This window comes from Neofelis nebulosa, chromosome 11, assembly GCF_028018385.1.
Source record: "Neofelis nebulosa isolate mNeoNeb1 chromosome 11, mNeoNeb1.pri, whole genome shotgun sequence".
Classification (NCBI taxonomy): domain Eukaryota; kingdom Metazoa; phylum Chordata; class Mammalia; order Carnivora; family Felidae; genus Neofelis; species Neofelis nebulosa.
In genome coordinates, this window is record NC_080792.1 from 20,107,332 (window position 1) to 20,122,984 (window position 15,653).

Consider the following 15,653-nt stretch of genomic DNA (forward strand, 5'->3'; position numbering starts at 1 on the left):
CCGCCTCCGGTCCCGGAGGAGGCGTGGCCCGCACGCGCCGCCATCTTGGGCGCCTCTCTAGGCGCCGTGTTTACTACTCTATGATCGCCCGCTCCCGCCCCGCCCCTCCCCAGTCATTGTCTGGAGGAGCAGCCGCGGCCGCAGCGCCTTCTCTTTATAAGCCCGCAGTGCCCGGATGTGAATGGATTACAATGTATCTTTCAGGGAAACCTATTATTATCAATGTGACTCCACGGGGGAGTCAATGGTGATGATGATGAGGAGGAGGAGGATGATGATGATGAGACACCTCTAAACTTGGAACAAGTTTAAGACTTTATAAGAGGAGAAGAAAAAAAAACCACCAACAAGATTTGTTTGAGGAAAAATTCTAACTATCCTGTATTGATATTTTTTTTTATAAACAATAAGAAAAAGTTGTTGGATTTTTTTTTAATGATTTCTTTTTTGGGGGAGGGGATTTTGTTGCAGTTTTACGGTGGAAAATGCAAAAACCAGAACCAGGTGCATAATCTTGTATTCTGTGGATATCCCTGGAGCAGAACTGAGTACCAGTTAAAATACTTTTTTGGGGGATACACATGTGAGATACTAAGTACTTGCAGAAGATTTTTGTCTTTCTTTTTAAAGTCACTTTCCTTGGAATATTGTGAGCATATTTGTGGCCATTTAAGGTAACGTTACAATTTGCTGTCAGAGTAAACTGTTTGTAATTGAATTTAATTTTTAAAATGTCGATCCCAATGTTTTATTAAAACAAAAGGAACAACCTATTAAATAATTGCCAATGGGAAAAAGTGTGTGCATGCATTTTGTGTATGTACTAGCACATCTAGCAATAACAGGGTTTCTGGAATGTGTATTTTAACACACGTTAAAATAGCGTATGTTGCATATACTGGATAAAGCACGCTTGTTATTACGAAACGATAGAATTATGAAGCTTAATTTTTATCCTAAAAAGTGATGTGAAAAAGTATGTTTTAAGAGCATGCAAGGCCTGTAATGGTAAATGTTGAATTCAAAACTTACAAGTGCTGGCGAACGGGGACTTAGCGTGGCTAGGAACTCAAGTGTAAAAACAAAACAACATCCACCCTCAAAAATTGCCTTTTTTTTTTTTTTTTGGCGAAGTTTGCAGCTATACTAATCTGTGACTTGAAAGGAAGGGGAAAGAAAGTATGCAATTTAGGTTTCGCCCCCAATGCAAAAGTACCGAAATGAAAATCTCCCCAGCAAAATGTGGCTTGGTTTATATATGGAAAAGAAAAATATTGTTCCTCTTGGCAAAGTCTTTTTGCATCACGTGTATTTGCAGCCTAGTATAAACTTGCTTTGCTGTGTGTGGATGTGTGAGTGAGAGGGAACGAGAGTCAGAGAAAGAAAGAAGTGAGGGGATGTAAACTCGAATAAATTTCAAAGTGCCTCCGATGGATGAAACGGGCAAAAACTGAACTGTTCAGGCTTCAGATTGTAACTGACGATCTGAGGGAAAATGAGGTGCTCGATGAATTTTCGTTTGTATTTTTTTGCGAGGCGGGGGAGGTGTTGAGATTTTTTTTTTTCCCTCGGGGGGGGGGTGGGGTGCATCCCAGCCAGCCCGACCCGAGCGAGCCGCGTCTCCCCGCCGGAGCCCCCCCACCCATTTCTTTGCTGAACTTGCAATTCCGTGCGCCTCGGCGTGTTTCCCCCTCCCCCCTTCCCTCGTCCCCTCCCCTCCCCGGAGAAGAGAGTTGGTGTTAAGAGTCAGGGATCTTGGCTGTGTGTCTGCGGATCTGTAGTGGCGGCGGCGGCGGCGGCGGCGGCGGCGGCGGCAGCGGGGAAGGAGCAGGAGCGGGCGCGGGCGCAGGAGGCGGAGGTGGTGGTGGTGGAGGCAGTGGTTAGACATGAACGCCGCCTCGGCGCCGGCGGTGCACGGAGAGCCCCTTCTCGCGCGCGGGCGGTAGGTACGGGCGCCGGCGGGGCTCGGCGGGCTGATGCGCCGGGCGGCGCGGGGCTGGGGCTCGGCGGCTCCGCACGCGGCTCCGCGCCTCCCGAGCCGCGGGCTCCCGGCTCCCGGCGCTCCCAGAAGAGACACCCCTTCCCCTCCCGCGCCTCTTCCCTCCCCCTCGTCTCTACCCCCCCCTCCGCCCCCCCTCCCCAGTCATGCCACTCGGAGGGACCGATGACTTTGCCAAGGGCCTGACTTTAATTTCTACAACCCTTTCTTTCACAAATTAGGGTGCTGGACAATTACAGGACCCGACCCTCCACTCTGCTCCCCCCCTTTCGCCGACCCTGTCACCCCTCCCCCTTTGGACGTGTTTTCACTCCAGAGACGCTCATCTTTAATTTCTTTATAGCTACTTTGAAATGCAGAGGGGAGTGGTGTGTGAGTGTGTGTGCGCGTGTGTGTGAGTGTGTGTGTGTGTGAGAGGGGGGTGGGGTGGAAGGTGGGGGGGAAAGTTGAGACCGGATCGTTCTGAGTAGTTTCTCTTTTCTCTGTGATCCATTCATTTCTCGCTCTACCTCCTGTTGCATAAAATGATGCGCTGAAGAGCGGCTTTTTTTTTCCCCTCCTTTCCCGGATTTGGTTTTATAGTGGATGTTACCAGTTTTGATCGTCTCTTTGGAAATACAATATCAGTATCGCTTTTTTTTTTTTTTTTTTGCTATTGCTGCCTATTCCATCTTAAAAAAAAAACAACAAAACAACAAAACTCTCCCATCCCTCCCTCCTTTCCGCCTTAATCCCGCCCGCCCCCACATCCCCACCCCCCAACCCCCCCAGTCTCCAAAAATCCGATTGTGTTTTCTCCAAGGATTGGGACTGGATTTTCTGATTGCGGTTATTTCCATGTTTCTAGGTTTGTGTGATTTTGCTAAAATGCATCACCAACAGCGAATGGCTGCCTTAGGGACGGACAAAGAGCTGAGTGATTTACTGGATTTCAGTGCGGTAAGAAAGAACGGTGGAAACTAACAACAGCTGTGAAAAACAAAACAAAACAAAACAAAAAACCCAAACACTTCAGCTAGAAACCAATAGTAATCTAAAGGACAGGAATAATTTTTTAATTGGCTGAATCTTTGGCAAACATGAAGGTCTTTTTGATAAGTTTTTAACTACAATTTTTGGGTGTGATGGACGATTCAGGCTTTTTTTTTTTTTTTCCAGAGTGTAAAATTACTTGCCTTGAATTCCCTACCCACCGGACCCTCAAAATAATGGAACCTCCCCCCAAATGAAAGGACAAACAGACCACCCTAAAACTTGGCCTTACCTGGACATGAGAGTACTAATACTTTGCGCAGTACTCCTTTTATTTTTGTTTTTCTGGAAATGGAAAGGAGCAACTAGGAGACCCAGTTGTCTCTTAAAGTTTTAAATTGATGATGCTTTGGATACATATTAGTTACATCTCTTTCTAGGATTCTGAAAACTCGTGCATATGTGCTGGGCACACACTCTTTAGAACCCTTTAGACCGGGCTGGTACATTTCACAGTCGTGAGATCAGCACAAAGCAGAACTTGCACACTTGTGGAGTTTTACGGCTGTAGTTGGTCCTGCTCCATCCCTCTGCTTCCCTTTCCCAAATCAAGTCCCAGACCCGGCAGGGGAATTCATTCATTTTTAATGCCGAGAGAGTTTGGTGTAAGATGCATTTGCAAAGCAAAATAAAAAGAATCCACAAAACACACAAATAAAATCCAAACCGCCTTCTAAGTGGGGCTCTTTCATGTTGCTGCTGCCGCTGCCGCTGCCGCTGCCGCCGCCGCCGCCGCCGCCGCCGCCGCCGCCGCCGCCGCCGCCGCCTCCGCTGCTGCTGCTGCTGCTGCTGCTGCTGCTGCTGCTGCTGCTGCTGTTGCTGCTGCTGCTGCTGCTTCTGGACCTTCTTCTGGAGAAATGGCTCTCGGAAGTTTTGCCAGGAAACGTAGCCCTAGGCAGCTTTGTAGCCCCCTTTCTGCTTGCTGCACTTTCTCCATTCGTTCCTTTGCTTTTTGCAGGCTCTGACTCAGGGAAGGTGCGCATTATCCACTAGATACGTCGAAGAAGAGGGAAGCCAATTAGGGTCGAAATAAATGCTGGAGAGAGAGAGAGAGAGAGAGAGAGAGAGAGAGAGAGAGTGAGAGAGAGAGAGAGAGAGAGAGTGAGAAAGTGAGAGAGAGAGAGAGTCTTGCTACAAATTGCTCTCATGTTAGAGACGAAATGAGAATTTAGTGCAGGTGGCACTTTTGTATTTATTTGGGTTCACATATGACAGGCAAATCCTATACGGGATGGAAATGGACATTGCCACGTTTATGGCCAAGGTTTTCAGCATAAAGCAAACAACTTTTTTCTTCTCCTTTGTAAAACTAGTGTTTTCTGGAGAGGCCGCTGCCCTCCAACCTGAATCTTGATACCATTATGGGGACTGTTTGTTTAAAGTGGACCAGTGCTGCCTAGTGCTGGCAGTCTAATGAACCTGAGGAAAAATTAAGAACAGAGTGGTAAAAGGGGGGGGGGTGACTGGTAATGTTACGCTTGTTTTAGTTTTAAGTTGGATGGTGATGTATTTTACTAAAATGAACCCTTAACGTAAACTCTTAAGCTATTTGGTAAGAGTCTGAAAGATCTTTGACGCACTCTGAAGGCACAAATGTCTTTTTTTCAACAGTAATATTTCTTTGTTTCTTTTAGATGTTTTCACCTCCTGTGAGCAGTGGGAAAAATGGACCAACTTCTTTGGCGAGTGGACATTTTACTGGCTCAAGTATGTAAATTCTTTTCTTAGCATGTAGTTAAATGTTCTTAGCTGTTTATTCACTCATTGTATATTTTTGGCTCTGTTGAAGTGTTCTGGAAAAGTCATTGAAATTGTAGCCTGTAATGATATGGTTATTTCACTGTCCATCAGTGGTATAACTTACACAAAATGTTATCTTTTGCAGAATTAAAATTAGGCCTTTTTTTTAAATCAAGGAAATTGTCTCAGAATTCCATTACTTAATTTAAAAGCAATTTTCTAATACAGTTGTAATCAAACATGTGAAGATAAGGCCAGTGTTGACACGGGGAAAATTAATTTATTTCCCTGTTTGAAAATAGAGGGAAAAATCGAACTTCCAAAAAAAAAGGGAAAATCCCTCGTAAATAATATTAATTATTAGGTACTATGTATAATTAACCCTTTTAAAGAAGTGAGCACTTACTTTGCAGATGAATGCTGCATTGTAAACCATAGCTGTAGATAAGAGAGCCTCTTGCTAATCTGAGAGCTAAATATGAATTCATTTCTCTTTAAAGAATTCTTTTTGATGCTTTAGCTATTTTTTGTCCTCTAAGCATTTCCTCATGCAGTGAATTTTTGCTATATTTAAAGTTTCAAATTTGCAAGGACTTTTACATTTTATAAATGAAAGGTCTTTGGGTGATGCTTAAAAAAGACGTTAGCGCTATTCACAAAGGAATCTGTGTGCGCAATGATTATCTGGCATCTAAGGAGGAGTTTTAGTAGGGGACTCCCTGAAGGTCTCTTATAAAGTGAAAACTGAAAATATGATACTACTTAAAATGTGTTTGTTTTTTTTTTTTTTTTTTTTTGTCCAATGAATTTCACATAGGAAGGAGGCATCCATGGTTACCTGCTATCCTTTAGGCTTAAAGCTTAAATCCACTTATGCTTTTTAAACAGCTGTAGTATTTTAGGAGTTCTGGCAGTGGTAAATACCAGTACATTAGACAGAGTACCATTCTTAAGTCAGGCTGGTAAATGTTGACATCTTTTAGCTGGGAGGTGCCAGTGGAATTTTCTGTTAACTATTGAGTATCATTTCACATCTCTTAATTTTCATCTGATGCTCTGGCAATGAAAGCAATCTGTTCACCTTTGCGATTTGTGTAATTAGGATGGTTTTATAAAATTAGTGGCTTTTAAAAGTTGCTCATTTCCAAATAAGCTATGTCTCCTTTTTCTGGCCCCCAATAGGCTAAGTAACATGTTTATAATTTATAAGGTGCTTCCTATGGTTATATTTTATCTTTTCAGTTTTGGGGTCCACCTTGATTAAAAGTACTTCTGACTATATTTTTGTATTTTAGTGGCCTGGACCCTGTTATATTTTCCATTTACAGACTTAATATTTTTGTTGTGGTTGTTATATTGGTATTTTGTCTTCCAAATTTTGGTGTTGTGTTCTCTACACAACTTTGAAGTAAAGATCAGTGCAAGAATCTCTTGTAGGCAGATTAATATTTCATGCTAGTATCAAAACAGTAACAGACTTTATCTCTGACAGCAATTTTCTTCATGGTTTTACTTAAGAAAACGTGTATTCAGCTTAAATCTAAAAGTAGATTATGTCACAAAGGCCCAGAGATAGACTGCTTTCAAAGTGCAAAACACTCTTTTGCACTCTGTGAAAACTGACACATTTGGAATAACTTAAGTGTATCAGTTTAGGTATGGTTTAATAAAGCAAAGTGATTTAGAAGCATGAAATTGTGTTACATTTAAAAAGACAACTGTGCATCTGGGCCCTTTACTGTGTTCACATTTAAATAAAGTCCTTGCTATGATGTTTAAGTGTGTACAGAGAGTACAGGCTGAATAAGTATGAATATGTATTAATGCATTTTAGTAAGTGATTATGTATTGAACTTACACAGTTCTTAAGACAGATATATATACACACACACGTGCACACATGTGCGCGCACACACACACACACACACACACAAACGCAGACAGAGACTTCGTCCTTAGTGACATGTCACGTACGATATTTCTAATGGATATACTGTGATTATTTTACCACAGTTGTAGTTTTCAGACCCAAATGTTTACTTGCAAAGGTAAAAAAGTGTAGTGGCTATTTTGTGGTGGCAGCTGAATTGAAAATGCAGGGTACTCATCCAATGCAGTGTGATGGTGATTATAATATATGGAGTACAGATTGTAGTGTTGGTTTTTCTCATCTATTCAAGACATATTTGAACACAGGGCTATTAGTGAAAAAAATGGCTTATATTTCCATTCCATTATATTTCCACAACAAAGATAAATCCCTTTTAAAGAACATCAAGTAGAAAAATCAGGAAAACTGCATTTTGCCTTTTAACTGAAGGATGAACTAGGAAACTTTGGACAGAGAAATAATTTTCTAAATTTACTTCAGGTTAATACTCGTCTTGAGTGGGCTCAGGTGTGACTTTCATGGGTAGCTTTGAAACTTGGGTCTAAGAAACAAAGATCCGAACTGTAAGTAAGTGAACTGTTTGTTCATCTTTGCAAAACCAGCTGTATTTCTTCAAAGTGAGGCATGGTGATATTTCATGCTTAAAGTTCCCAATAGCTTTTGAATCGATTAATATAGGATGCTCCATCGTGATTTGCAATGTGGGAATGAAAATAAAGTGTGGTCATATTCCCTTTAATCTTTTCATTTCTCAAACATGGGTTTTCCTACCACCTTAAGAAATGGTGAGGCTGCTAGGGAGAATGGAATGTAACCTGAGCTACAGCCTGACATTCCCAGGGAGCATTTTTCACATGAAAGGCTTTTGTCAACCCAGGAAAGGACCTGCAGTTTTTGTTTGATGTTTGCAGGTGTTCAGCAGAGAGCACTAAAACAATTCAGCCATGATGGTTCAGAGCTTCGATGACCTTAACAGAATGAATTGGTGGGCTCTGGAATTATTTTTAAGAAATAGTTGTAACCTATATGGTAACTTATACAAAGGGATTTAATATCCGTTATATCATTGCTCTTAAAACAAGCTAAAAGGATACACATGCCTGGATGATTGGAAAATTATTCTCATTAAAAAGTAAGATGGCCAAGTTACCAAAAGAAAAAGCAAACAAGCACCTAAAGTCTATAATTTATCGATGAACGGGGCTTAATTTTCTATTCTAACAAAAAATACAGTTTCTTTGGTTACCTTTGAGTCTTTTATAAGCAAAAGATAAACATACTGGTTTTGGCATCTTTTTAAAAGTAGTTTTAAAGTTGGGCCACTAAAATGATCTATATTCAAGAACAGCCCTGGTCACATCTGTTACATGTATTTACAGTTAGTCTATGATGGATACTACATCTTCCTCCCTTAGTTTAAAAGTTGAGCTTTTCCCCCCTGTAACTGTTTAGTTTTACTTAGGTGTTCAGTGTTTGGGAAAGATTGCCAAATGAATGGGTGTCTGAACAATTAAGAGCAGAAGTAAAACACACTACATCCCTGTCATGGTCATTTTTGGAAGAAGACAAACATTTTTTAATGTTCATGCACGTTAGTTAACCTATATCCACGTAACACCCAATGACACATCAATGTACTAAGTTCAGTGAGAAAAAAAATGAATCCAGTGGGTAGTTTTTGTATCACAGAGAAAATTCAAATGGTCAGCATCCTGAATTAATTTCCATCCATAACTGTTTGCATTCATGGTTATAGTGTGAAAAATAATTGCTCTCCCCTTAAAGGCATCTGTGGGGTAGAATTATTTAATTGTGTGTATCTGTATTTGTGTGTGTGTGTGTGTGTGTGTGTGTGTGTGTGTGCATGTGTGTGTTTCAAACAGCCTTACTATTGTAGTACAACTCACAAGTGTGGTATGGCTTTTTTGTAAGCAGCAGACTAAGTAAATAGGTTTAAAAGTAAGTAAAGGGACATTAAACCCATTATATTAGAATTACAGACTTTTGGGGATAGCAACCTCTTTTAGTATACAGTCCATTGTCTTCATTGTCCAGCCAAAGAAAACTGAGGCCCAAGTTAAGGAGGTTCTAACCTCTGCCTTTATTTGCTATTCTAAAAAACAAGTTCTGATTTGCTAATTCTTTATGGCTCTGCACGTCCTTTATTGGACTAACATTGGTTTCACTACTATGTTTTTCCTTAATTTGTGTTGCATAATAAGCTATAGGATTATACCCTGTGTGCTGATGTTGCTTCTGCGTATGTGCTTGTGCCCTTCGAATGCTTTTTAAGGTTTAGAACTGAATTTTGGATTATTGATCATTCTCTTTTACCTTAGCTCCCCCGTGACTGTTTGCAAGATATTAGACAGAATAATAGGGTATGGATGGGCCTGACACTGACAAAATACAAGTGCTTAATATGTCAAGTGGTGCGCTCTGCGACTTATATTTATTATACATTTTTACTCCTCTCAAGAACCATGAGATGCAAGGGTTACCATACTCAATTCATAGATGAGGAAACTGAGATTCAGAGATGGTAAATGACATGCTCTCAAGGCAGCCAGTAATAAATTAGGTTTTAAGTTCATGTCAGTGTCCTTTGCACACATACACACATGGTCCGATATAGATTATTTTTCAAGATTATGTAGACATAGGAATATATTATTGAGGTTTGGCATGTAATATTATTCCTGATCTTTAGAGTAGATAAGCAGTTTTTAAAAACCATATTTAAGATAATGATATAAACCATGATATTTTTCTTGCCTTAGTGTCCAGATAAGCTGGCTTTCTAATTCATTTTGGATTTCAATGTGACTTAGTGTGTCTCTTTATTATTGCTATTATTATTCTTATTACAAGGAGAATATAGTAGATCTTTTCAAAGTTGTGCTTTCATTCTGTTGTGAATTGACAGTGTGCCCGGGTGCCTGTGAAAATACCTTGTTTTCAGTTATTTTTAATGTACCTAATCAAACCAAGAGTGGAGGTACCCAAGCCTGCTCTGTTAATATCTACAAAATAAAGATTTACTATTTTTAACTGTAAAAAAAAAAGTTTCGCAGTTCATTGTTAGATCCTTGAAACTTAATATTCATTCACGAACAATAATCCTAAACTCCATCTGCATCACTAAAATAAGCAGTTTTGAAGTTTTGATGTGTCTATTACCAGACATGTGCTTAAAATGTTACATTTTCTAAATTCAGAAGGAAGAAGCAGTACTCTATTTGACACTGACTTAAGTAAATAAAATGCATTAAACAAGCGTGGGGATCCAAGATCTGTTGAGACAGAAATGCTTAACATTTTTGACAGCATCAGCAAATTATCTTTACCCTACTATTGTAATGAGGAAATCACTTAAATAACAGATGAACAGCGAAGTCACATAAACATATATAATAGAAGTATGTAATGAAAGTTTATGCTGTTAATTGCTCGAATCTGTCTTAAATGCTTAGAATCATGGAGCAGTAAAGACTGTCATATAAACAGTTTTGTTTTGAGCTCAAAATTATTCCTTTTTGCTTTCATCTGCTATGATAAACAAAGTAATTTTGTAAGCTTTACAGATCAAACATTTACTCCTAATGGTAAACTACATTTTATATTGGAAGTTTGCAACCTCGTCCAAGGCATAGAGTTGAGTCCTGGTGGCCCCAGGCCTGTGATTTTCAACGTTTAGTATTATGATGCTATTTAGATCTGTTCCCATAAGCCAAGATAACAGATCTCAAGTTGCCTAATAAGGAACATGGTGTGTTTTGAAATGTTCTTCAGTTTACAAGTCTTGAACCAAAATGTTCTTGGCCAAACCTTTAGAATATAAATCTATATGTTGAGTAAGTCAGATCTTACACAGACACAGCATCAAAATGAAGCTAGGTAGAAACAGAAAAAAAACCAAAACAAAAAACCAAACCAATCCCCCCTTCCTTATTTTCTTATTTTATGAGCTATATTTTATGACCAGGTGTTCTTCCAAGCTAATTAGATAGCACTAAGTATTAGAGAAAATAAAGCACATCATATGGTTGTGTGTTTTGAAAGGTTATTTATGTTAATGGTTTCTTATTAGTCGGAAGGAAATTTTCAAAATGGACCACCAAATTTTTAAACTTACGCTTGGGTTATGCATTTGCTATGTCTGTGAGCCTACTTAGGCTCAACAGTAAGGTTTGCACATGTGTTTGAGGTAGGTACTTTTGAACCATATGCCTCTTAATGCTTTTGAGAGAGAAGTACAAATCTAGTCTTTCGAGGAGATTGGTTAACACTTTGCTATAAGCAGTATATATATACATATATATATATGTATATATATACATACACACATATATATACATATACACACACATATATATACACATATATATGTATACGTATATATATGTGTATATATATGTGTATACATGTATATGTATATATATGTGTGTATATATATGTATATTTATGTCCAACTCCTAGGAAGAGCAAAAGCGTTGAGAAAGGTTGTCATATTTACTTTCATTTCCAAAATAAATAAAGGCCTAGTTAATCAGCGTATCAAATACCCAGCTGTGTTTAAAATCAGTTAATATGGATGAATTTCAGGACTGTAAGAAAGTATTTTATTTAAAGGTGCAGCCACCAGATTGTTCAAATGGATGCTTTTGTACTTTTGTGTGACAATTAACATTTAATGAATGACTTTCTAGACTGCCATTGGTAGTAATTACTATATGTAGTTTATTAACTGCAATCCATTGTTGGATGGGCCTGTATTGATTTGTTTTGCAAACAACCCTTCACACGTTCAGCAGTATTTGTACATTACTTTTTAAAGAACCTGTTTCATTTGCTGATTGCCTCTAAAAATTCTAGCTTACAAATTCTCGTGTACTAAAATGCCTTTTGATCAGTCATTTTAATTGAATTAAAAATTCAGCTTTTCAGCTATCACATTTTTACATTAGGTCCTCAGGGAGCCTCAAAGAAAGTACACAGTATTGATTTTAAGTAATTTATAGAAAGTTGGATTTACAAGAGACTTTGGAGATGCTCTATTATTTTTTAGGTAAAGAGCCAAGGTTTGGGAGGATTAAATGTCTTTTGCCCAAATCATACAGTTGGTTATTGGCTATAATAAGACACAAATACAGATGTCCTGACCCGCTGGTCAGGGACCCCATGCTGCTTTTAATTAAGGTTTGGACTCAATCCGTGGGTACCAACTGTATGTTTCTTAAGAAGAAGAAAAAGTGTATAATCTACCAATTCTGAACAAATAATAAAAATTTAGATTATGAGAGATAGACATCATAATCCGCCTCACTTGTCATCACGTGTTCCAATTTGGCTAAGGCAGTTGACGAATAACTGTTAAAATGTATTGTGTTATTAAAAATAACAAAGTAAGACCCATGATTAAATATCAGGGCTGTAATTTAATCTCAGGGTTTCTGGAGCTGTTCATAAACCATTTGGCTTTTTTCTGAAACAGATGACGTCAAAATACAGGTTGATTGAATTATGACCCTGGGTTACAGGAGCACCTGCCAATGCCTCCTTACTTCATGGCATGTCAGCATTTCCATTACAAACTTTTTTTTTCTCTAACATTTTTAACTTTAAATAGTTAAACTAGACTGATGGTTGGCATATAAACTTTCAGCCCCCTGGGAAAAGACTATTTTCCCAATAAAATAGAGGAGGTGGTGACAAAGCCCCATTACCTTTTAGAATGTTCTTCCTTGCTTTAATCTTCCATTAATTTAAACATTCCCTCTTGAGGTACTTAGCTGAGTTGCAAAGCATCCAAATGGAAGGTTTTTAATCTCAAATTTCCCAAGCCAAGACTTAAATGCAAGGTATTTAGGGACAGTTAAACCAGGAAAAGACTTATCTTGTAGGAAGAAGGATATTGAAATGTTCTGGACACTACAGTTTAATGCTGTGTGAAATGCTGAAGAGTGAGACATGAAAACATGCAAATTGGTGTACCTTGTCAGTAGTTACTTTTATATCCACTTAAGAAGAGTAAAAATTGATAATGTATGGTTTAGAAAGGTTAATTTATTTATATCACTATCTGGAGACTTACAGCCTATCTTCTGTTTTACCCCTTGGGTTTTAATATGTTGGCCATAGAGAGAGAATGCTGTTTCTATCTAGCTAGTTACTTATTTACCTATCAAAATTCTTATTGATGGTTGATCTCATAGATATTTTTAGTACATGCTATGCTCAACCCCCTGTGTTAACAATTACGGGACAGGGGCGCCTGGGTGGCGCAGTCGGTTAAGCGTCCGACTTCAGCCAGGTCACGATCTCGCAGTCCGTGAGTTCGAGCCCCGCGTCAGGCTCTGGGCTGATGGCTCGGAGCCTGGAGCCTGTTTCCGATTCTGTGTCTCCCTCTCTCTCTCTGCCCCTCCCCCGTTCATGCTCTGTCTCTCTCTGTCCCAAAAATAAATTAAAAAACGTTGAAAAAAAATTAAAAAAAAAAAAACAAAACAAAACAATTACGGGACATAGAGGGATTTATGGGAGATAGTTCCTGCCCTGAGAGGGCATATATTCTGACAGTAAAGGATAGAACACCACATACAGAATTAGCCTTCAGTGCCCAAAAGGCAAGTGCCATTTACGTTGTGGGAGTTTAGACAAAGACAAATTCTTTCTTTGGGAGGGAAAAGAATAATGAAGGCTTCATGGACAAATCAAGTCTGAGCCTTGAAGGGGAGGAATAGCATTTTGACCTGGGGGCACTGGGACTGAGCATTTTGTGTCATGATCACTGTGAAGCAGGCACAGAGGAAGGCTGTTGCAAAGGTTGCAAAGGGTGGATTAAAGAGATCTCCAAAAAGAGAGTCTCCTCAGCTTTGGTGTGGGATCAGCTCTGGTATGGACAACCACAGTGACTTCAACCTGCAGTGTCCCTATTTCGGATGCCTTTTTTTGTTTGTTTTTTCCTTCTTTTTTGCTTTTGGGGATTTCCTTGGGGCTATTAGAGATTATAATCCAGTCCCTTCCAAAAATATGTGTTTTTTAATGGTCGTGTCAGGATGGAAATCAAGGTTTTTATATTCCCGGGTCCAGACTCTTCCTGTTATATCATTCAGCAGTGGAAGTTTAGCTGCTGTGGAGAAAGTTATTTATTTAGCGGAATTCTGGAAATCTAGATTCTTTTGCAGTGTTCTCTGATACATAGCTGCTTCATTTTGACAAAGTGATAGAACCTCACAGCCTACATCTTAAAGCTGGAAAAATAATTTGAAACTTTCCAAGAAACTTTAAACTTTAAGAGGGGATTTTATGCCATACTTAACAATAGTTTCAGATTGCAAGAATTCATCATTGTAATTTTTATTATCACTGCCATCACCATTACCAGTGCCACATCTTTTGATTCAAAAGCTAGCAGGGAAGTGTGGTAATTATTATTGCTATATAATACATTCAGAAATGTATTTAAAAAACATTCTCAAAGATATTGTGATCCTAGCCAAAACTTACATAGTGTTTGTAAGAACATCATGAAGTGGCCAGAATCACCTTTGGTTAAAATCTATCGTAATTACATCACAAATAGGAAAAATATATGTAAATAGAATTCTCCCCTCAAGTATTGATGATTTCAGATTGACATGTCTGTTTCTCTGTGACATGCCAGGATTTCTGTGTCTAGCATGTGTTTTCAGTTTCCACAAGAAGCCAAAAATTAAAGTGATGGTTGAAATAGGCTTAGGAAGAATTTATTTTTTTTAAATTTTTTTAAAGTTTATTTATTTTGAGGGAGAGAGAGAGAGAGAGAGAGCGCGAAGGGCAGAGAAAGGGAGAGAGAGAATCCCAAGCAGGCTCCACACTGTCAGCACAGAGCCCGATGTGAGGCTTGAACCCACGAACTGTTGAGATCATGACCTGAGCTGAGATCAGGAGTTGGACACTTAACTGACTGAGCCACCCAGGTGCCCTAGGAAGACTTTATTAATGCATGATTGTATTTGCTACATTGTAGAAACAAGATTTAAAAAAATGTTTTTAACGTTTATTTATTATTGAGAGAGAGAGACAGAGCATGAACAGGGGAGGGGCAGAGAGAGGAGGAGATACAGAATTTGAAGCAGGCTCCAGGCTCCAAGCTGTTAGCACAGAGCCTGACGCGGGGCTCGGACTCAAAAACAGCGAGGTCATGACCTGAGCCGAAGTCAGACGCTTAACCGAGTGAGCTACCCAGACACCCTGAAACAAGATTTTTATAAGGGAATATTCTAGATCCATTTTTAAGAATGTCAGTTATAAACCTATATATCCCCAAAAACTTCTCCTTTACTTTCACAAATAAGGGATTCATGGTAGAAATCTTTTGCAATGCTACAACTTTGAACTCAAAAGAGGAAAATGTTTTGGTCATCAGTGGTAATAATATTTGAAGACTTACTAAACAATTTCATACGTAACCAAGTTTTGTAGTTTTGTTTTTTTAAAAAAAATTTTTTTTTCCAACGTTTTTTAATTTTTGGGACAGAGAGAGACAGAGCATGAACGGGGGAGGGGCAGAGAGAGAGGGAGACACAGAATCGGAAACAGGCTCCAGGCTCCGAGCCATCAGCCCGGAGCCTGACGCGGGGCTCGAACTCACGGACCGCGAGATCGTGACCTGGCTGAAGTCGGACGCTTAACCGACTGCGCCACCCAGGCGCCCCAAGTTTTGTAGTTTTGAAAGGGAATACCAAACAATATCAATTTCAGTCCTTGTTTGAATAATCATTCTTTGTTGTGTGCCTTCTTAAACATCATTGTGTACTAACTGGTGACCCAAACCATTGATTGTCTTTCTACTCTTGTGGGCACTGTGATTCTTTGTCAGGCTACTTTTAGCCACAAGGTTTATTTTCTTTTGACGCCTTACTCTCCCCTGATCTTACTAACCTCTTATTCAATTGATCTTTTCAACCTATGTAGAATTCTTTCTTGTATGTGGGATGTACATTTGTGCTG

At 39.2% G+C, this 15,653-nt stretch overlaps 1 protein-coding gene across 25 annotated transcripts in view; it reads left to right on the forward strand.

Annotated features, from left to right (window-relative positions):
• Positions 1–501: 501 nt before the first annotated feature.
• TCF4 (transcription factor 4) overlaps positions 502–15,653 on the forward strand; it is a 356,945-nt gene continuing 341,793 nt past the window's right edge. For 5 of the 25 annotated variants that reach the window (XM_058692008.1, XM_058692011.1, XM_058692009.1 and 2 more), the window contains exons 1-3: positions 504–674; positions 2,847–2,938; positions 4,666–4,738. In XM_058692008.1, the coding sequence (XP_058547991.1) occupies positions 2,867–2,938; positions 4,666–4,738 (145 nt within the window). In that variant the 5' untranslated portion in view covers positions 504–674; positions 2,847–2,866. Of the gene's footprint in view, positions 675–1,419; positions 1,501–1,830; positions 1,943–2,846; positions 2,939–3,877; positions 4,007–4,187; positions 4,209–4,665; positions 4,739–15,653 lie in introns of those variants that run through there. The other 20 variants (XM_058692003.1, XM_058692006.1, XM_058692012.1 and 17 more) reach the window with 13 other exon arrangements.